This window comes from Harpia harpyja, chromosome 11, assembly GCF_026419915.1.
Source record: "Harpia harpyja isolate bHarHar1 chromosome 11, bHarHar1 primary haplotype, whole genome shotgun sequence".
NCBI classification, from domain to species: domain Eukaryota; kingdom Metazoa; phylum Chordata; class Aves; order Accipitriformes; family Accipitridae; genus Harpia; species Harpia harpyja.
In genome coordinates, this window is record NC_068950.1 from 33,816,812 (window position 1) to 33,839,885 (window position 23,074).

A 23,074-nucleotide genomic window follows, 5' to 3' on the forward strand; every position below is an offset into this window, starting at 1 on the left:
GGTAAACCTAGGTACACCAGAGATGAGCCTGGGGGCAGCACGCCAATGTTGGGGGTGGATTCGATAGCCCGGCTCAAATGCATCTATGCCAATGCACGCAGCATGGGCAATAAACAGGAGCAGCTGGAAGCCATTGTGCAGCAGGATAGCTATGACTTAGTCGCCATCACAGAAACATGGTGGGATGACTCCCATGACTGGAGTGCTGCAATGGATGGCTACAAGCTCTTCAGAAGGGATAGGCAAGGTAGAATAGGTAGTGGGGTGGCTCTCTATGTTAGGGAGTGTTTTGACTGTACAGAGCTACACGACTGTGATGACAAGGTGGAGTGCTTATGGATAAGGATGAGAGGGAAGGCCAACAAGGCAGGTATTGTGCTGGGAGTCTGTTATAGACCACCCAACCAGGTTGAAGAGATGGATGAATCATTCTACAAGCGGCTGGCAGTAGTCTCAGAATCATGTGCCCTTGTTCTCATGGGGGACTTCAACTTTCCAGATGTCTGCTGGAAATACAACACAGCAGAGAGTAAGCAGTCTAGGAGGTTCCTGGAGTGTGTGGAAGATAACTTCCTGACACAGCTGGTGGGTGAGCCAACCAGGGCAGGAGCCTTGCTAGATCTACTGTTTACAAACAGGGAAGGACTGGTGGGAGGTGTGATGGTCGGAGGCCGTCTCAGGCTTAGCGACCATGAAATGATAGAATTCTCAATGTTTGGTGAGGCAAGGAAAGTGATCAGCAAAACCACCACTGTGGACTTCCGGAAGGCAAACTTTGGCCTTTTCGGGACACTGGTTGAGAGAGTCCCTTGGGAGACGGTCCTGAAGGGCAAAGGGGTCCAGGAGGGATGGACATTCTTTAAGAAGGAAATCTTAATGGCTCAGGACCAGGCTATTCCCATGTGCCGCAAGACAAACCGCCAAGGAAGACGACCGGCCTGGCTGAACGGGGAGCTTTTGCTAGGAGTCAAGAAAAAAAGGAGAGTTTATCATCTCTGGAAGAAAGGGCAGGCAACTCAGGAGGAGTACAGGGATCTTGTTAGGTCATGCAGAGAGGAAATTAGAATGGCAAAAGCTCAGCTAGAACTCAATCTGGCCACTATTGTAAGAGACAACAAAACATGTTTTTACAAATATGTTAACAATAAAAAGTGAGCCAAGGAGAATATCTATCCTTTAATGGATACAGAAGGGAACATTGCCACCAGGGATGAGGAAAAGGCTGAGGTTCTCAATGCCTTCTTTGCCTCAGTCTTTAATAGAGAAACCAGTTATCCTCAGGGTACTCTGCCCCCTGAGCTGGAAGGCGAGGATGAAGAGCAGAATATACCCCCCCTTAATCCAGGAGGAAATAGTTAGTGACCTACTATGCCATATGGATACTCACAAATCTATGGGACCAGACGGGATCCATCCACGAGTACTGAGGGAACTGGCGGAGGTCCTTGCCAAGCCACTCTCCATCATCTATCAGCGATCCTGGTCAACAGGGGAGGTCCCAGAGGACTGGAGGCTTGCCAATGTGACGCCCATTTACAAGAAGGGTCGGAGGGAGGATCCGGGGAACTACAGGCCTGTCAGCCTGACCTCGGTACCGGGGAAGATTATGGAACAGTTCGTCTTGAGAGCACTCACGTGGCATGTGCAGGACAAATAGGAGATGAGGCCCAGCCAGCATGGGTTTATGAAAGGCAGGTCCTGCTTGACCAACCTGATCTCCTTCTATGACCAGGTGACCCGCCTAGTGGATGAGGGAAAGGCTGTCGGTGTTGTCTACGTCGACTTCAGCAAGTCCTTTGACACTGTCTCTCATGGCATACTCCTTGAGAAGCTGGCGTCTCATGGCTTGGACAAGTGTACTCTTCGCTGGGTGAAAAACTGGCTGGATGGACGAGCCCAGAGGGTTGTGGTGAATGGGGTTAAATCCAGTTGGTGGCGGGTCACAAGTGGTGTTCCCCAGGGCTCAGTATTGGGCCCTGTTCTGTTTAATACCTTAATCAATGATCTGGAAGAGGGGATCGAGTGCACCCTCGGCAAGTTCGCAGACGACACCAAGTTGGGAGGGAGGGTTGATCTGCTTGAGGGTAGGAAGGCTCTAGAGAGGGATCTGGACAGGCTGGATCGATGGGCCGAGGCCAATTGTATGAGGTTCAACAAGGCCAAGGGCCGGGTCCTGCACTTGGGTCCCAGCAACCCCATGCAGCGCTACAGGCTTGGGGAAGAGTGGCTGGAAAGCTGCCCGGCAGAGAAAGACCTGGGGGTGCTGGTCGACAGCCAGCTGAATATGAGCCAGCAGTGTGCCCAGGTGGCCAAGAAGGCCAACGGCATCCTGGCCTGTATCAGAAATAGTGTGGCCAGCAGGAGCAGGGAGGTGATTGTTCCCCTGTACTGGGCACTGGTGAGGCCGCACCTCGAGTCCTGTGTTCAGTTTTGGGCCCCTCACTACAGGAAAGACATGGAGATGCTGGAGCGTGTTCAGAGAAGGGCAACCAAGTTGGTGAGGGGCCTGGAGCACAAGTCTTCTGAGGAGCGGCTGAGGGAACTGGGGTTGTTTAGTTGGGAGAAAAGGAGGCTGAGGGGAGACCTTATCGCTCTCTACAGCTACCTGAAGGGGGGTTGTAGTGAGGTGGGTGCTGGTCTCTTCTGTCAGGTGGCTGGAGATAGGATGAGAGGAAATGGCCTCAAGTTGTGGCAGGGGAGGTTTAGGTTGGATATTAGGAAAAATTTCTTTACTGAAAGGGTTGTCAGGCATTGGAACAGGCTGCCCAGGGAAGTGGCTGAGTCACCATCCCTGGAGGTATTCAAAAAGCGCGTAGATAAGGCACTTCAGGACATGGTTTAGTGGGCATGGTTGATGGTTGGACTCGATGATCTTGAAGATCTTTTCCAACCTAAATGATTCTATGATTCTAAGAGCCAAATGCTCCCATCAGTACCAGGGTCTATGGCTGGGTCAGAGGGGAGCCAGGCTGGGGCAGGCTGCTGCTCTGCCCAGCTTCACACCAGGCTCATATGCCAACCTAAAAGGGTTGTAGGTGCTGGACTCTGAACACGGGACCTGTCTGGGTGGCTGCACAAATCAGCAGTGCTAATCTACCTCATCCACCAGGAACCAACACATCACTGTGGTTAGCTTTCCCCCATGCCTGCATTGGAAGGACCAGTCCTGGGGCAGGTGAGAACTTCCCTCAACTCGGTGCTGAGCCCTGGAAAGCTCCAGCCCTGAGCAGCTGCCCCTGCCTGGCCCTGTGGACTTGCCAGCCTCCCCCAGTGTAGTGGTGGTTCAGGTGATGGCTGCAGAAAGTTCATAGTCCCTCCGCTGTGGCCCAGGGAGTTTGTTCCTAATGGGAGCAGGGTGGGGAAGCTTTGCTGGAGAGGCTGAGCTCTGTCCCTGCCTTCTTGCGGATGGGTTGGGTGGGCTGCAGCTACCTCCGAGCTGCGGTTTGTGGGAAATGAGGGACCTGCTGGCTGTTCCCTTGGGGCTGCTGGGACAGGGCAGAATCCTCCATAGCTGGCAGCTCTGTACACACACTGTTTAGGGGCCCTTTTACTATAACAGGATCCAGTGTCCCCCCTAGTCCTGTTCTCGCTCGTACCTACCACTGTGCGATTATGTGAATGCTGGCGATGCACCTGGAGAGGTTTGCTGTGCTGCAGCAGCACCCTCTCTGTCTGTGTCCCCTGCCTGTGGCTGGCAGCTGCCTCCTCAGGGCTGCTGTTAGCCCATGTCCTGCCAGCAAACACAGCACCCAGAGGCACTTCCCCCTGGTTGCGCTAACTCCTAGTTATGCAAAGCAGCTGCAAGAATACACAGGTTGCCACAAATGCTGAATTTCTGAAACACAGGGTGTTCATGCCCCGCAGCAGAGCATGAAACCTTGGCCACGTCCTGCAGCGCAGGGGTCAGTGCGATGCAAACCCGCGCACCCAGGCCCTACACCCTCCCATGCTGGCCCTGCTCTGCCCTACATCCCACCCTGTGCTGGGTGGCTCCTCTCCTTCCTTCCCTTTTCCAAGAGGGAGCAGATAAGCCTCAGCACCCAGGAGTGGTGCAGGCACTGGGACATGGCAGGGCTGCCTCAGCTGGGCCCCTGCCAGCCCAGCACCCCGTGCCAGGCAGCTGCTCTTGCGCCTGTGGGTGAAGCACCTGCACCGGCAGCTCCAGCACCTCCTCCCACCACCTTCCCAAGGACTGGCAGGATTCGTGCAATGTCATTGAGTTGTCTAGCGCTTTCCCTTTCCTCCCACTGGATCTCCTCGCCCCCCGCCCTCACTGCCTCCCGTCTCCTTGGTCCCTTTCCCAAGCATCATCCTTGCCCCAGTCTTGGGTGAGCAGGTGGTGGGATGCTGCAAAGAGCATCTTCACTCTGGGCATATGGCCATGCACCCTGGGAGGTTTTGATGTCCCTCCGTGCATGGCAGAGGGTTTCGAGAAGGGACATTCACCCATGTAGGGCGTGCAGCTTGCAGCTCTGCAGACAAGACTTATCTTGGGAGCTGCTTACCACGGCAGCATGGCTGACCATCCCACAGCACAACCTGCACAGGCCATGTTGCAAAATTGATGCTCTTTGTAACATATCATGCAAGAAATGGGGCCAGCAAAAGTCATGTGAAATGACTTTTCCAAAGAAATGCGCTAGTACCCATGCTATCGGTTCTGCCCCAGCCTGGCAAGAGAAGGGCACGTGGCCACAATTCCTGTCTGAAATCATGACAAATGACATCATGAAATTTCAAACAGGGCATAACTCAGCTGCCGCAGGAGTGCAGCTCACCTGGGACCGACACTGGCTCACAGCCATTTCCTCAGGGCACACAGGGAAGAGATCAGAGTGACGCAGATGAGGGAGGTTTGTAAATCCAAAATGGGGACTGAACCAGCAGAACTGTGGGCTACTGTGCTTATGCTGTGGGTTTTGGCACCAGCTCACTTGGGCATGTGTGGGAGAGACCAATATGAGCAACAGAGCTGGTTGCTGCATTGCGTGAAGATTGCTGGTGCATTACTCGGGTTCAGAGGCTTCAGTTCACGAGGTATCAGGGAGCAGTGGAGATAAGATGGGGTTCAGGTTGAAAAGGCTGAAAAGAGGAGCCTGTGGCCATGTGGTTCCATCACCACAATGGGCCAGCTGAAGGTGCGCGAGGGCTTACTTGTTCCAGTGCAATTAAGTTCCAAAGCTCCAGGCTGGAAACGTGGCATTCCCTGGGTAAAGGGCTGGCAATGTGTGCTGCTGCAGGCAGGCAGCCTGCCCACGCTTGAGAGTAGTATAATGCTGCAAAGCCATGTCAGGCTGTTGCGCCTGGTTTTAGAAAAACATGTGCGTGAGCTGGAAGAGGAGGTGAAGAATATTGTCCTCAAGCTGAGCCCCTCCGCACCCTCCCCACTGCATTCTCTGGCACGCGGGACTCAGTCCTGGCCTCCTCCTTTGCTGCTGGAGCTGTTTGGACAGGCGATCAGGATGTATACAGGTCAGGGCGAAACAGCAAGCACGACCGTGCGGCATCCCTTTTTCATGCCCAAGCCACAGATATGAAAAAATTAAATTAAAAGTCAAGACCAGCTAATCTTATTTACAAGCTACTGCGTGGTGAGTATGGCCACCCCTGCAGCCTTCAGCGACCGTGCTGCAAAGACATGTACTTAATTTCAAGCTTGAGTTTTTCCATCTTCAAGACCTCATCTTTGGACCCCGCACTTCCCTCTGCCAGGCTGACATGCTGTCCGTAGCAGTGCTCTGTTCCCCTGTCAGCAAGGAGACTTTCTTCTGGGGCAGTGGAGTAGCCCACACTCTTCACATCTCGTACAGCCTTATCTGCCGCATTTCCAAGCCTTAGCTCCTTTTTTGTGGTGGTGTTGCTGCTCCTCAGGATTTCTGTGTCTGTTTAGAAGTTTGGAGAGCTGGACCGGACATCAAGTTGGCTTTGCCAGAGCTGTAGATGCACAAGCACTGCCATGCATCTGCTCGTAAATCACCTCTGCACGCCTCTGGCTCTCAGAGCCAAGGTGCTGTGATGCAGGTTCATAGCAGCAGTCATGTGTGGGGACAGCTGTCTTTTTCAGCTTTTTTCCCTTAATTCCGGCCCCCTCCCCGCATTCTGGGAGATCCTCCACCCTGCGGTATGGCCTGTCCTCTCCATTCCCAAGAACATTTCTTTGCAGCCCATTACTGTGCCGTGGGTTGCATTCATTTTATCAGGCCATTCAGCTCGTGCTGTAGCAGCAAGCAGCCTGTTCAGTATTTTATCAGCCACAAATGTAAGCCTTCATCTTGTCATCTACACAAGTGATTTAATAAAGTGGCACTGGACCAGGAAACAGTCGCTGGGGGTCTAGGTACACTCCACGTTGTTGATGTCTCCCCATTAAGACTTGGCTCACTGACAGACCTCAAAACGTAGCTGTTAATGCATGTAGTTGTTAATCTATCGTAAGCCTTATTAATTCCTTATAATACATACTTTTAATTAAAATCTTACGTCATTGTTGATGGCAGTAGAGAAGGCAAAGTGCACTCTGCAGATGCTCCTGTTCTCACCAGCCAGACCTTTCCTTTTGCCCAGGGAGGAGTTTCCCTGCAGGGTCCATGCTGTGTAACACAGCATTTAGGATGCCCTTAGCTGCACTTTTACCTCCCCAGCGGCAGTCTGGGTCTCTCTGCCGTTTCTCTGCCCATTGCTTTGGCTCTTTGAATTACACTGGCTTCCCGCCAGCCAAGTATTTGTTAAGAATTAACCTGTGTGTTTAGGAGAGCCCATGATTATGTCATCAAAGTGTTGTTTGTGAATTACCTGGGCTTGTGGCATGAACACGGCTGGTTTGGACAGCTGCAGCCTCTCCTTGTGCTGCTGCTGTGCCAAATTCCCTCCCCTCCGCAACAGCACGTGAGATGGGGTCACTCCTGCAATTCCTGTTTGAGAGGAGGCAGCGGCTGGACGGTACCTGCCTGCCCTGCCTGCCTCTTTCAGCTATTTTTATGGTACAAAAAGGGACAGGGCAATGCCTGGCTGGAGGGCTTGGGATGAGCCCATTGGGGTTCATGGCCATCGCAGCTCTAATCGTCTCTGAAATTCAGGTTTATTCAGCAATCATCTCAGAAACTCAAGGGCAGCAATCCAGTCGTGTGCTCCTGACTCCGGAGAGGCAGCGCGGGCAAGGCCAGAGCTTGGCTCCTTCCAGGTTTCCGTGGCAGTGGCACAAGGAAGCGCACTGTGATATCCGATGGTGGCGCGTGGGCTGGGAAAGATCCCCATTTCACTCTCAGGTAGGCTTCACTGGGGGGGCTGCTGGGGAGAAAGAAAACTCTTCAAATGGCAAATATACAAAGACTATTTGAGCTGGTTTCTTTAAGGGGCAGAATTAAAGATGGAAACTCCACCCAGTTTATTAATTTTGAGAGGCTGTTTTCACAGTGTGCAGCCCAGTAACTAGGCAGTGCACCCAATTCCTCAGTGACTGCTGTCGCTGAGAGCAGGTTGGGTAAAATATTAAGCAGCATTGTGAAATATTACCCTGACATCACATTCAAGCCAGCCTGGATGCTAGCAGGCACCACTCGGCTCTGTGCTCTCCTCTGTTTCACAGCACAGTAACCTACTGAGAGCTGGGACATCTGCTCCTGGAGAGCTTGCTGGGGCTCAGCAAACCTTGCTCCTGCCTGCCAGGCTCAGCTCCCTAAGCCCCCCCAAACATGGCACCCCTCTCCCCTGCAGTGGGGTCTGCCTCCAGCCCTGGATGGGTGACCTGCACCCGCAGCAGTGTGCTGGGAAGAGGAGGCGCTGGCTGCCCAGGTAAAACAACCACCGGCCGGAGGGAAGTCCCACCAGACTCTGCCTGCAGATGGTCTCTTGGCCCCCTGAGGACCTGCGGGCACGGTGCCCTGCATCGTGCTCGCTGTGGGGCCAAGCCCACCTTTGCAGACTGCTCTGGGACGCTGCTGGAGGGGGTCCTGGATGTGCAGCTGAGACATGCGCTGGCCAGCCCAGGTGGCTCTAACCTGCCAGTGGCGAGTCCGGAAAAGATTTGGGACAATCCTGCCTGAATGCTTAGTCTGGTGCTATGGCAGAAAGGACCAACGCAGCCCTTTGAGACAGAGAATGGGAAAAGGCAGATTTAATCCCTGTATCAAAGCATTAGGGAGGCTCATTGTGGGATTCTACTTCTTGAAAAGGATTCAGGAAAATCAGAGAGGCTCTGTATAGCAGAAATGCAAAAAATAGCTTGAGGGTGGGAGGAAAAGCCTGGCAGTAAGAGAATTAAGCAACTCAGTATATTTAGCTTATCAGAAAGATGGATGAGAGGGGGTTTGCTTGCAGCATATGTGTAGTGTCACAAAGAGAAAATGCCAGGCTCTGAAAGGCTCTTTAATCAAGCAGAAGGCAGAACAAAATGGTATGTCTGCAAGCTGAAGCCAGACGCAGGGATGTGGGATGCTCTTCTGAACGTGAGGGTGAGGGACTCCTGAAACAGACCCAGAAAGGTGGGTGTCTCCAACGCTTGTCTTCAAATCAAGCCTACCTCCTTTCTTGGAAAATATGCGTGAAACAAACATAGCTTACTGGAATTAATGCAAGGAGATGAACCACCGAGTGGCATGCTGACCGGCTGCTCGCACTTGCACAGCCACGTGTCAGGCAGGACCATTGGATCATTTTGTCTGAGGAAGACCCTGGGAAACTTAGTCCAGTCGGGTAGAGTGCTCAGGGAGCCGTTCAGGCAGGCTCTGGGTGTTTACCTGTGCCCGTAGTGGTAAGTGTGGCTCTTTGCCGTTGAAAACATCTGGAGGGTGGCAGAATTTTTCAGTTAAGTTCAGCTTGTTTTAGCTTGTTTTGTGTGGGCCTGCTGACAATGCTGTTTAACACTTCTGTTCTTAGAGCAGCCAGAGCACCAGCAATGTAAAGTGCCATCCACAGACTGATCACGCTCAGACCCTCTGTTTAAGAATAATAGGTAATGAGTGTGTGAGATGAAACAAGTTTGGCCAGAGAGACAAAGCCAAAATACGAGTGTGTTACAGCCCAGATTGCATTTCCCAAGCCTGTGCATCAGCAGAGGTAATCTCTATCTAGCCATTACTGGACAGAGATCTTTGCTGGGGTATTTAGTGGTATTTAATTAATAATAAAATACTACATTAATTAGTATCAGGTCTGATTTGATGGTATGTAATTTGGGGGCAAGAATTACAGTGTGAGTATTAGAATGAGAATTTTTATAGGGCAGGGAGTCAAAATGAGATTAGCAGTCTCGCTACGGAGGGAGCCCAGGGGCTGACGTGTGTGTGTGGCAACCGATGCAGATAGTTACAGCCTAACTTTATTTACTGATGGGAAAAGAACCTGTAGCTGTTACTTACCTTTACATGTCAACCCATATAATGCATGGCTCAGCCACCATGAAAGAAAAAAGCAAGCAGGCATCATTTCAGCGGGAACGCCCTGTGGTTCTCAGCACCACACGAGGTGCATTTGCAGAGCAATTTTGGCATGCCCCAGCTGGGCTCCTTCCAGAGGAAGGGAAGGCGGAAGCTTTGCTGACAGGCACCCCCACATGCCCAAGCCCCACTGGAGACATGAGTGGCTGGCCCCTTGCACAGCTTTGACCCAGGCGTGCTAAATGTGCCGAGGGCACCGGGTTATGTCTAGTCCAATGTGAGCACCCCAAGCAGCACGCAGGCCTGGTGCAGGGGCATGGGGTGTAGGAGCCCTCACTACCTGCTCTGGGCAGCGACTGGTCCCAACTGTCCGGCGTTACCTGCTAATGCAACGACCAGCTGTGCCCTTTGCCAGAGCCTTTTTTTCCCAGCTCGTGGCCAGCGTTGCTGCGGGAAATGCTCTGTAGACACGTGGGTAGCCACAGGCTCAGCAGGTCGGCCGCAAGTGGGTTTTGTTGAGCAGGATGGGCTGCAGCTCTTGTCCTTTCATTTGGTCAGTTTGGCTCTGAAAAGCTCCAGAGCATTCTGGAAAGCGGCAGGGCAATATGATAGGATTTAATCAGACTTAATTATTCCCCTGCTGTCGATCTCCTAGCAACATCCAGCTTGACATCTGCCTGCAAACGAAACATGTAAGCTAAGGAGGAACATGTTCAGACTAAAGTCCTGCTACTTGAACCAAATCACTCCACTAATCTTTGCCTCCATACATCTCATGGCCGTTAGACAGCTGCTGGGAGCTGGTACCTGATTTCCATAGATGCACGGCACTTGCCTCCTGAGTTTTTTCCAGGCTGGCAAGAAGTGTGACTTCATCCTGGGCTCTTTCCAGCACACTGACACCCGATAACAGAGGGTTGAGTTTCCCAAGTGACAAACGCAGGCTCAGGAGCAAGCCCCAGCCTTGTCGCTATCTGGCTTCCTGATGTAGGTCCCCGCTTATCTCATCATCAAAATCAGATCACCTGCTGTGCCTGCAGATCTCGGGGTTTAAACTCTGAGCACGCAAGCGGTACAGTCAGGACGGTTTAGGTGAGGTTTGAGGACGGTCAAAGCAGATGTGGCGTGGCGGCGGCAGGCATCACAGGCAGCTCCGCATCGCCAGGGCACGGGGGTCGAGGCAGGGAGAAGAGATCCGGCTTATGCAGCTGGAGGGATGAAGAAGCAAAGAGAGGAGCAAGCATAAAGCAAGTGTTTGTGAAGCAAAACCGCTCTCCAGCCAGACGCGACACGGCACAGGAGTTGGTGGGGTTATTGGAGGAAATGAACCCGGCAGCTGAGCTGGGGCTGGCGGAGGAGGCTGCCCAGCCCGGCCCTGGCTGCCAGCTTGCTGTGAAGCTGGAGGGAAGGGAGCTGCCTCAGCTGGGTGAGAGCGACCAGCGTCCTGAGTGGGTCAGCCCTGGAGAGCTGGGGGTCGGTGCAGGCAGCGGTAGGGGAGGCAGACCTGCAGATGGACAGGGCTGCGTGGAGGTGGTTGTGGCCTCTCTCCACGCACCTCCTCGGGGGATATTGGTGCCAGTGATACCCGGCTGTTGGCATGAGTCTGTTTGTCTCCTGTGCTACATCTAGAAGTTGTCGTTGGCATGCAAAAAACGTAATGGGGTGTTGTGGGTGAGCAGCATGTGTCTCCCTCGTGTCTCTGCGGAGGAGCGCGGCAGCTGTGCGAGGGTCCCACACTTGCAGCCAGCTCATGCTGACTTCACTCGTGCTGAACACAAAGTGGGGTTTCTGGCTGTGAAAGTGGGGCTGCATGAGCCCCCACCAGCTCTCCCTGCAACCTGTATGGGCTCTGCCTCTCGCCAAGTGCCAGGGAGGGGGCTCGGCCAGCGCTCAGCCGGCCCTGTGCCCTCTGAGGTGGTGTCTGCTGGTTGGCATCGGCACCTGGGCTTGCCTGCCGTGGAAGCCGCCACCATGCTGGACATGATCCTACTCAGTTTCCCTTAAATGCACGTGGCTATTTGTTTTTCTTGTGTTATTAGTGACTCACGGAGGGTGGAAACAGCAAATCATTGGTCTGCTTTGCTGTCCTGAAGATGCAGGTTTATTCCTTACGGTCTCTTTCCTTTCAGATGACTTTTCCCCCCATGCCTAATAATTTCCCTCCTTATCATTCCCTCCCTGTGCTGCCTTATACTTGTGTTTCTCACTTTCCCTGTGCGTAATGAGTGTTAGGGGTACCCAGCAAGTCTGTGGGGCCAGCGCGAGGAGGGCAATGCTGTGGGAAGCGTGAGGTGTGGGCTGGCCCCACCGCTGCGGTGCTCACGGGGCAGCTGTGCGGTGAGAAGGGGGAGACCATAACATAATGGGAACTGGGTGGAAGCGGCGCTGGCTGTGTGGCATCAGCTGTGCAGCACGGGCTGTGCAGTATGAGCTGCACTGTGCTGTGGGGCGACAGCTGATGTGGTCTGTGCAGCCCAGTGTGGTCCTTGCAGCCTGGTGTGGTCCAGTGGTGGAGGCTGTGCAACACTGGGAAGCCCAGGGAGGTGGCACAGTGCCGTGCAGTGGCTGGGCAGGACCTTGTTGGGTATGCGGTGGTGTGAGGATCTGCAGAAGTTGGAAGATAGTGCGAAGGCAGTGACCCAGGGCAGTGACTGGGTGCTAAACTGGCCCGTGTGTCATGGCTAGGCGCAGTGTAGGGCAGCGACTGGAAGCAAGACAGGGTTGGGCTGCTCTGTGTAGTGGCTGTAGGCTAGGCTGGGCAGAGCAGTGCAGGGGTTAGAGGCTGTTCCGAGCAGTGCTTGCAGGTTGGGTGGTGCGGCAATCGAAGGGAGATGCAGTGCACTGCACCGCAGTGACTAGAGGCTAGGCAATGCAGCGTTGCTGTTGGGGTGCAGCTGCTGGATAGGAGGGAGGTGTGGTGTAGTGTCGCGGCTGCAGTGACCGCAAGATTTGTCTCAGCTGGAGGAAGGCACAGCGCTGTGCAGTGCAGAGGAGTAACTGGAGCAGTGAGACAATGCGGGGCTTGACAGATGGGGCAGTGCTTGGAGGGGTCCTGCAGTGCCATGCCTGGAGAAGGATCGGCGTACTGGAGCGCTTGAAGGCATTGCAGTGATTTGAAGGTGCCACTGAGTGACTTGGAAGCAGTGCACCGATTTGAAGGAGGGGCAATGCCAGGCAGCGACCGGGGAACTGCGGAGCAGTGCCCTGCAGCCACGGAAAGTGGGAGGGGGGGTGCCGTGTAGTGATGGAAGAAGGCAGCGTGGTGCAGTGACAGGGGAGGGGGAGCAGCACGGTGCAGTGACTGGAGCAGGGCAGTGCAGAGCAGAGGAAGACAGGGCAGAGCAGAGCAGAGCAAGGCAGACCACAGCACCGCACCGCACCGCACCACCACCGTGCAGTGACGGAGGGGGGGAACGGGACACACGCACACACACGAGGGAGTTCCGCGCATGCGCGCCGCCGCCCTGCCGCAGCGCCCCTCCGGCGGCGACCCCCTGCCGCCCGCCCGCCATTGGCTGCGGGCGCCTCCCGCGATAGGCTGCGGCCGCGGCCCCCCGCACCGCCCCATTGGCCGGCGGCGGCCGCTATGCGGGCGGGTCGGCGGCGTGGCGACCCGCCCCGGCGCCCCATTGGCGGCCGCCGTGCCCCTCAGCGCCGCGGCGGCGGCGGCCGGTCCCGCTGCGCCGCGCCCGGCATGGCGGCGCCCGCAGCCCCGCGCCCGGGGGCCGCAGCCGGCGGCCGAGCGCCCAGGGCCGGCGGCGGCCGGGTGAGGAGGGCCGGAGGGGGCGGGGAGGGGGGGTGGCGGAATCGGGCAGGGCCGGCCCGGCCCCAGCGGCCGTCGCCGTTTCGGCGAGCGGGGCCCGGCGGGGCGGGGGCTAGGCGGCGGGGTGCCCGGCCCGCGCCCTGCCGCCAGCCCGGCGGTGGCGTGGCGGTGCCGGTGCCGCTGCCCGTTCGAACTCGGATTCCAGCCGGCCGCTGGCAGCTGTCAGCCGGCGGCGAGCTGCCGTCCCCGCTCGGGCCGGGCGGGCCCCGCTCCCCCGGCGCCGTCCCCACCTTCAGGGCAGCCCGTCTCCTCAGTGCGGCGTGCCCGGGGCTCCCGCCGGGACCTGCGCTGCCCCCGGGCTCCGGCGGGCCCCGCCGTCCGTGGGACACCCGCGGGGAGCCCCTGGGCGCGGTGGGTTTGCTTTGTGGCGCCTCTGGGCTTTGCTGTGCCTGGGGAGGAGCGCGGTGCTCGCCAGGCCTCGCCGGCTGCGCCCGTTCTGGGACTGATTATCTGAAACGGGCTGGGGCGTAAGTGCCAGCGGGGAGTTGGGCTGCTGCCCTGCCGTAGCGTTGCAGTGCCCTCCTGCCTCTCCGGCATGGCATTTACCCTCTTGCCAATTAAAAAAAAAAAAAAAAAAAAAAGGGCAGCTTCTTAGGGTGGTAGTTCTTATTTCACTCGTGGGTTTGGGTAACTGGTGCGTTTTACCTTCTGGAGAGACTGGTTTTGGAGCTGTGCATTATTGTGTGTATGGGATTGCAGGTTTTGGAAGGATGACTGTCAGAGAAGGTGGCTCCAATCTCAACGTGTTTCTCTTTCTCAGGGCGTGTAGAAGAGCAGATTTAATGTGAAGATGGGACTGTTGGTGTTTATGCGTAAACTGCTGCTAGCCCTCTGCCTCTTTCTGGTACTGGGATTTCTGTACTATTCTGCTTGGAAGTTGCACCTCCTCACATGGGAGGATTCAAGTAAGTATAAGCAACGTGTGATTGTTTCTGGGCTCCCTAAAATGTCTGTCAAATAGTTGCAATAGTACTGAGGTGGTTCTGATTTAGTAGTATTAGAGGGATATGATTAAGCCCAATCAAATGCTGGAGCTTATAGTATACTTAAGGGGTTGAATTTGTGATTACCTAATGCTCTTTATGGCTTTACTTTTATTACTGGGTAGAAAAGCAAGTTCACGCTGTATAAATCTAGTATTAGAGACTTCAGTTCTTAGAATATTCAGTGTCAGTTTATGATTCCTAATTCTCAAAATAAAGACTTTGTGTGCTGAGGTTTTTGTTCCCTGAACTTTTCTGTACATGTCAAAATATCTAAGACAAGAGGTTTTTTCTCTGGTGGATTTTAATTTCTTTCTATAATCATATTTTCTGGTTATCTCATCATCTTACTTTGTCCTTCAGAAATCCTCATCTTCTGTTTATCTTCCATGTTATTATCTGCCAACTATCTCTCATCTAAAAGGATGTCTCTCAACCTTTTTAAGTCCAAAGAGACATCTGACCTCATTGAATACAATCTGAGGATTGTACTGTGCAGTAATGCCATAGGGGGTTTTAGATGCAATGAGATATAAATTAGGCTGAGGTTTGATTGCTCAGTTATTGCTCTTATTTTTGCTTGTGTTGATTGCTTTCTTCCTTACATGTGAGAATTGTTTATTGAAAATATAAAAACAAGAAAACAATTCCCTTCTCCTCCCCGCCCACCCAAAACACAAGCCAGCCTTCTTTGCAGCTGTTCCATGGGCTGTTTCAGATGTCTCACAGCCAACCGTTGCTCCCTGGATCAGCAGCTGAGAAACAGTGGTCCAGAAGTATTGTTCTGTCTCACAAAAAGCAGTCGGTCAAATTCCATCTTTGCTGTATTGTGTTTCTGTGCATGCTGATGGAGGTTTCTACTGCAGTGTTTATTAAACTTAATATTTTTCTACCTCTACATGCTCCGTATCTGTTGTTATACGCTCTAAGAAGTTTTGCTTGGTGACAGATGATGACTTGGATATAACATTTGCACTGATGCAGTGATTTTGACAGGAGGACTGCTGAAGTGTCTTGTACTTGAACGGGTATTGTAAGACTGAATTTGTAAAAGGAGATGGATAGTGTCTTTCTGAGCAGGGACCGTTTCTTCAGGTTTGTGCTTCAGAGAGGGAGTCAAAAATCTTGATTGTGACCTTCTGAAAACTAGCACTTTTGTCGATGAGGTATAGAAAATCCTTCCTGCATGAAAATAAGTATAGAATGTAGTTAAAAGAACAGTTTTGCTGTATCTGCTACCACATGATGATCTGTTATGAAATTATACCACCTGCCACCCTTTACTTCTTTCATACCACCAGAAATTGTGTTGGGACTTCCCAAGGCCTGCAAGAAAACCATTCAGGCCACAACTTGTATGTGAACTTTGTTAAATGTGGAGGAGAAGCTTTGTGTTTATGTGCCATATACCAAGGTGCTGTGGTGGGTTCTAAATTTCTTCAGGGTTTGCCTCTTTGGATTTTGTGCCTTTAGTTTTATGTGCCATTTGTTATTTTACACCACATGTCAGTCCCTGGGGAGTTTTGTGGTAACTGTGCCTTGTGATGCAGTGTTGAAAAGCTATATGCAAACATTGTGGATTTCTATAAATGGAACACTTTTACCTGGAAAGATGACTTTAAGTTGTAGCCTAGTTAGAGTAATTTCTGTTGAGCGTACTGGCAGCTTTTCAGTACCCAGGATGTTCTGACAGGAGCACTGTGAGGTAACGTCACAGACTTTGTTAGTTGTGTGTCTCCTTTTTTCAAATCTTCTGTGTAAAATGTGTTCTTCATTTATTCTTGGAAGTTGCAGTGCTTGCTTGCATTAAGCTTCTTCAACATGTACAAAGCAGTGATGCTAGTTTGAAGGTTTAGCTTACTGATCTTTATCAGTTGTCATAATTGATATAGGCTGTACCATTGTTCCTTTTCTTCTAGACACTTTTATGGATTGTGTCTTCAATGTCAGATGGAGCTCCTTAGTGTAAACAGCAGTCTAGTGTAAGAGGGCAAAATTTTATGTGATTACTTTTGAACACAGTTAAGGTGGTACCAGTTTTCAGTTGATCTTCAGAGTTTTGTACATATCAAAAAATGTTTTATTTATCATGTAATTTTACACATGAGGAACTTATGCAGATTTAAAATACAAATTTAAAAGCCCGTATTGGGAAACTTGATATGAAGAGTTAATGTTAAGCTTCTATAAATAAGCGTTTGGAAGTTAACAAATGACAGAATTGAAGTTGCTCATTTAACCATGATTAGGCTTCCTTGAGCATGTGTAATATGATACAATGTATAATGGTGTTATGCAATTATACTTTCTATTTTCTGAAGGGGAGCCTTGCTTAGTTCAGTGCACAAGACAGGTGGTGCTTGATAGCTGTTTGTGGTTTTATTTCCTGAATTACAATTCAGTGTGTGACCTTGTAAATCTCTTTAAGATTGATATGATAATGCTGGTGTCCCCAAAGGCAAAACTAAGTTAGATGTGTTAATTTTTGGGGTGCTGAATAATCTAAGATTATTGATTTTATGTGTAAGTTATCTTATTATTTTCTCTTTTCTTGTGACCAGTGTCTTTATTCTGTGTAATAGTGACTCCCTAGCTTCAGTAGTCACATTCATCTTTTCTTTGTTCTGCTCTTTATGCTAGAGGAGGTATGAAACTATGCTGATCCTGACATCTGACACCCTTGCAATCTCTTCAGAGACTGGTTTTAGTAAACTTGACACCTGTATTTAATATCAGACACAAATAAATTTGCCATAGAGTATGCTGAAAAAAAACTTGATCTTGTTAATTGCTGCTTGTGTGTTTTGTTCACTTAATGTTTTAGAAAATGCCCATGTATGTTGTTGTTATGGATCAATTTGAATGGTAACTATGTAAGGAATCTAGTCACCCTGAGACTTCAATGTTTGTATATTTAGCTGCTAAAGTAAATGAATAAAGTAATTTGTTTATTTGTACTTCTGACACCTTCAAGGAAGGAGGCTAAACTTCTGAATAGACTGAAAGGAAAGGTACACATCAATGTTTCTCTTACCATCTCCATTTAACTTTAAATCTGTCCTCCTTGAGTGATGCCTTAGTTCTCCTTTAAGATTGTTCTTCTTACTGTGTGACTCTACACCTTGCCAAAATACAAAGGAGAATAGGAAAGAATTAATTCTCTAAGGCTTATCTTTCCTATGACAAGAATAGATTGATTTCCGCTAATGTGAACTAATCAAGGTTGAATTAAGTTCAGCTGCTTCTTCCATTTAAGACGCACCTCCAATGACTGCTACCCCTTTCTCATCCTTTTAATGAGTATCATGGCTGGCTACTCTTCCCCGAGCCTTGTTTCATGTCGGTGGCAATATATTGTTAGTTCTCAGAGCAGTAGCAAAGTGCAGAAACGTGGTGTGTAACACTGTGTGAATGCAGGAGGGCCTTTGAGTTCTGGTGATCGTTGGGAGTATATAAGCAGTGTTTAGGACCGAGGTAAGCTTTCCTTTTTTCTTTCCTGATTTCTGTAATGCAGCTTCAGTCTCTGACAATAGTAGTAAGAGATGTACACCGTCCTTGCGTGTTCCTCCCAGACAGGCAATAATGACAGATGCCGCAGCCCTCTGATTAAGAGTGTTGAGTTGCATGGAGGTGTGCGAAGCACGCAGAACTTATAATGTGATGTGGGAGGCAAATAAGGAAATAAATTTGCTATTAGGTTGAGCTGTCCTGTACATTCTAGAAGGACCTTGCATCAGCAGATAATCATAACTCAGTTCATTGTGTTTCTGGACACTGAGTTGTCAGGGAATTCTTACATAGTAATGGTAGTGATAGGAGCAGGTTTTGAAGGTCTGAGACATGCACTACAGCCTCTTTCCTAACAACTGCCTGTCCTATGTCCTTTCCACTTTCCCTGATGCATTTGGCTCTGAGGAGGAAGGAAGATGTTATCTGTGAAGAAGACAGCACATGGGAAGGTGCCCCATTATCTTTGAAAAGCACGATGGGAGATGGAGTTTTGCTGACAGTGCCTCTTAGATTTGCTTTATCAGCTTGAAGGAATGCATTTTTACCCATAACTGAAGGACAGAATATAGTCATGTTAAAATTTAATACTGATGTTTTGTTACTTAACCTGGTATGTGTATAGCTGATTTTGCAATTTACAAATGAATGTGTTGTAAGGAAGGAATGATTCCATTAAAAAATGTCCTGGCTGTGGAAATATTGGACTCATTCTCCCAAGGCAGCTTTTTTTTTTTTTTTTTCCCCCTCCCCTCTCAAAGTATTAAAATGTACTTGGGACAAGGACAGTGTGACGCTGTTTTCCTATTCTCTACAGTATTTCTATCTACATTGAATTAATTTAAAGAAATATATACTTCAGGTACTTTTGCCAAAACCTAAGTTAATAGAATTTGTAGCTTGTCAGTTTGAATGTGACTTTTGAAACATCTCCAGGTGTGTTCTGTTGAAGTCTCCATAAAGATATCAAGTCACTACTCTGTCATCTGTTGCTCCATGTTATTTTCAACTCTAATTCTGGAAAGGCAGCCAAAGAGATAAAGCTCTGAGAAGAGATTTTCTGAAGGTATTTCAGGACCCTTATGCTTTTTTTTTTTCTTTTCTTTTTTTTTTTTTTTAATGTCTGTTTCCATGAGAACTGAGGAGACATAAACAGGCAAAACTGACTCATTTCTGGTTGCAGGTTTTTAGTGTGCTTGCATTTCCATGGAAACAGCAGCAGCAGCAAAAAAGGCTAAATTAATCAAAAGCACTCAAACCTTTATCTTTGATATCAATACTGATTTCTCTCATTTGAAGTGAAATGGTATTTTTGTCAATTCTTGTATTAGGGACTAAAAATGTACTGAAGAAATGGATCTTTTTACAAGGGTTCGGAATGTGCATGCTCTTTCTCATGTGGCTAAAGCCTCACAGTATGTGTGATGGTATGTAGTGTGGGTACAACTGTTGTATCTTGAGTTACTGGGGGTGTCATTTGTTCTATGTTAAGGGAGTGGATCTTGCATACACTGACATCTGACTTCTTTCCATTCTGTTATTTAATGAAAAACAAATGAAAAGACATTGAGTTGGTGTGTGAGCAACTAGGCCACAGACAGAAACTTGTCCCCTTTGTGGAGAGAGGCATGTAATAGTTTTGTGTTCAGACCCTCATCTCTGGGAGTTACTGTCCTACTTGCCTTTGCCAGAAGGAAATGCAGGAGTGCTCCTGTAAAAAATAACATCTCTGGGTCAGCTCAACTTGGCATTGGGAGCATAAATCTCTGATGAAAGTGGTTTGAGCTAAGCTGGCCAAATTTATGGTTAGGTGGATGAGGGAGCATATCCTTTTTTACTGTAGATTTACAAGGCACTCATGCCCCTGTTGTGAGGGGTGGCAAGCAAATGGTGATGGTAGCCATTGAAGTTGCTCTGTGTCTATCTATGGCCTTAGCCTTGGGGCGGGGGGTGTTCTTTATGGTAGACTTTATAGCTGTTGCTGCTGCTCCCCAGGCTGAAAAGTCTGTGGGACTTTAACCTTGTGGGTATTAGCTTTTTTAAAAAAATTGATTTGGACAGTATTTTGCAGCGGTGTAAGTTTCCTGAAACAGTTGCTCTTTTGCTTTGCAGGAAGAGACTGGGAACAGCATTGGGATGGGTTATTGTGAATCCACTAATGTTTGAATTATTAGTAACATCAAGGTTTGTTTCATCTATTCAGCTGTTCTGTAGTCTGTGTTAGTGCTGTACTTATTGCACCAAAATTGAGAACAAATGTTTAGAAAGTTCTCATAACATGGATCCAGCTACAGATTTAAGGAGTTTCTTTGCTACTTTCAGATGCTTTAGGGATTTGAGGATCACAATGATGCTTTTTGAAATGTTAAAAATAGGAGGTAATGTTATGGAGGCAGCAGTGAATACTAGAAACAAAGATGTAAAAATAGGAGTTAAAGCAACAGTTGTCTGGTAAAGTAGCTTAACTTTTCTAAGAATTCCCCTATTGGGCTGAAATGTTCCACTTGTGTTCAGCTTGAAACTGAAAACTTTAGCGTACTAACTATGGTGGATGATTCTCTTATCTGTGCAGAACACAGAAGAATGGATTTAGTGCCCGGAAGTTGTTAACTGCTGTTCAGGTTACTTTGTGCTCCCTGTTAATCTGCCAGAATAAGGAGCACGGCTAAACTTAAACTCCTGCAACTTGGGACATTCAGCTGTGGCAGTATCTTCCACAGCTGTAATAATGCCAGCTACTTTTCGCTTTGCTGGAGACAGATGTGTACGTTCCTGATTCCTCTTGCTCTGGCTGTTGATGCAACCGCACAGAACTACCTGCCCTTTCCACCAGAGGCAGCTGCCTGTCTGCCACCAGGATAGAAGAGACAGTCTACTCAGCGAATATGAATCAGAACTTTTAAGGTCCATGAAAAAGTTAAAAACAAAATAAAAAAAAAATCACAAGTGCCTCCCTGTCTTTTAGAAGGCAGCACTTCACAAGGTAGCCCAAAGAAATAGGGGAATGAAAGTGCTTCATCTTTTTCTGACCTGTTACTGCGCATTTAGTGAAATACCCAATGTTACTTTACAACCTTGCCATTCTAGGGACCCTGCTGTTGCTCCAGGAAAATCTAGTGTTGCTGTAATGTTAACAATGCAGGACGAAACTCTGCTGGGGCAATGAGAAATCATGCATGACAGAGCTGTTTAGGGAGGGAGCAAGCATAATGTTGCCTCGTCCCTGGGATTTCTCCAGAGGAGTAAAACTCCTTGGACACTCTTCAGGCTTTAGGAACCTATAGGGGCAGGTTTATTGAAAGGCATTAAGAGCATAGCACCCTAAGCACTTCATGGGTTGAGAAGGGGCTGTAATGCTGTACTTGTGCTCATCTTTATTCTGTCTTCATTTTAGCTTTTTCAGCCCTGGGTTACTGTTTTAGTTCTGAGCTAATGTTGACTTTTTAGCAAGATAGAAAAGCAAGCTGCAAGAATACTTCTCCATCCCCCTGCACACAGTTGGGCCTTAGTTGTGCATCCCAAAACAGTAAGGTGCTCTTGCTTCTTTTGACAACAGCAGTTTTGTTGCTGTTTCAGTCCCTGTTCAAGCCTTTGTATTTCCCCCTTTCTCCATTTGTGCAGCTAGCTGGTGGGTGCAGTTGAGGAACTTGCCCAGTTCAGAAGAGAGTGTGGTTTTATTTGTTTCGCTCAGTTGACCTTAACCTGGCTTAGTGTTTCAGTTGCTTCACTTGCTCAACCCTTGTGCGTTTTTACCCTGTTCCCCCCTAAGTTTGGGAAGGGTATGTTCCTGTGACTTTTGATAGGCTGATTGGGATAGTGCTCTTAAGGGGCAGTACTCTGTGTCTCATGTGCAGCTGAAGCTGCGTCCTTCAGTATAGTTTTTTAGAGGTCAAAGTCAGCAGCTTTCCATATTCTGGAAGGTATAATGCAGTGAAAGCACTTTACCTCTCTTAGCAATTGCTCTGCAGCTGAGTGCTTTCAGAGGTGAAAGGACTTGCTCATCTCAGCTGACTGAACCCCTTAGCAATGAGTTCAGCTCGAAACAATACCTCCCTGTGAGGACTGTCTCATCTGCGTTAGTAAGCGGTTCTCTGCCTTTCCTCCATCTTGTCACTGTACATCCCCGTGGCGTGCAAAGCGCACACACCTCTGACCTGTAGCCATTGCAGCAATGGCTGTTGTGCCTTAAGATACTACCAGCCTTAGTGGAAGCTCCAGCCTATCACTCGTTTGATAGAGTAGATCACACAGACTTTCTCCATCGGCTTTAATACAGGCAGGCTGACTTTGGGCACCTTTCCTGCCCATTTCAGTTCTGCTTCACGTCAGTTCTGCTGACGTTGTTGGGGCAATAACTTCTGGCACAAAGGAGGTAATACGTGATTTGTCTCGAGTTGGACAGCCGTTGCTGCTGTGAGCTTCTGACCGTGGCCTTAGTACTGATTCCGACCATGTCTGTCACACTTAGGGATGTTTTGCAGAGATTTTTTTCCTAGGTTGTTATCTTCTGCCAGCCTTTTTGGTGCTCTTGTCACTACAACATCTCATTTTTTCTCATTGCAGTCTGGGTTTACATCACAGTGTCAGGCTGAGGGAATAAAACAGCCACGCCTGGGTATGACTTGCAAGGACAAGTACAATTGGGTCATGAGGTATCGCTCCATATGAATTATGTATCTCTTCTGCACTTCAGAAGGAATGTAATTGTGCACCCAGGCATCAAGCAAAAAGTAATTTGTACTGTGTGTGCATATCCTGAATAGGTGTTTGAACCTGAGATAGCTGATTTCAAGTGGTTACTCCTTCATGGCACCACGTGATTATGTTGCTCTTGTATGCATTGCTTTTTTGAGGAAGTAATAGCATGTGAGGATAGTGCCAAAATTCTAGTCAGGTGCAGAAACTACAGGATGTTTCTTCACAAGTTCTTGGTATTTTGAATAACCAAACGCCTAGACAATCCAAGATATATATATCTCTGAGGGTCAGAATTTAGCATTTCTTGTTCTGTTCCAAAAAAGAGAAATCAGAATGTGTTAAAATCAGCTATTTCCATTTTTAAGAGCTTATAAACATGTATGTTGCTTGTCTCTTAACTTTTTTCAGATGATGCTAGGATCCCTCCTACTTTAACTCAGTCCCTGTTGCAGCATGTCATTTTTCTGCAGCTATTATCCTGTGGCTTTTGGTGTTAGGGGCACTGATGAAACGTGAGGTTCATCTGAGCTGCAACAGTGCAGTAAGTATGCCCCTTAATAGCTCCTGGAACAAAAAGAATTATCACAGTGTAACTGCAGAAAAGTTTAACTGCTATCTTTTCTAGCTACAGTGAGTGTGCATGTTATGAGGAGTATTTCTGTTCAAAACATTATGTACAGATCTATGTA

General features: G+C 49.3%; 1 protein-coding gene across 6 annotated transcripts in view; it reads left to right on the top strand.

Moving 5' to 3' along the window:
* Positions 1 to 10,464: 10,464 nt before the first annotated feature.
* ST3GAL3 (ST3 beta-galactoside alpha-2,3-sialyltransferase 3) overlaps positions 10,465 to 23,074 on the top strand; it is a 192,103-nt gene continuing 179,493 nt past the window's right edge. For 2 of the 6 annotated variants that reach the window (XM_052800781.1, XM_052800782.1), the window contains exons 1-2: positions 10,465 to 10,800; positions 13,958 to 14,102. In XM_052800781.1, the coding sequence (XP_052656741.1) occupies positions 13,988 to 14,102 (115 nt within the window). In that variant the 5' untranslated portion in view covers positions 10,465 to 10,800; positions 13,958 to 13,987. Of the gene's footprint in view, positions 10,801 to 13,040; positions 13,141 to 13,957; positions 14,103 to 23,074 lie in introns of those variants that run through there. The other 4 variants (XM_052800783.1, XM_052800784.1, XM_052800780.1 and 1 more) reach the window with 4 other exon arrangements.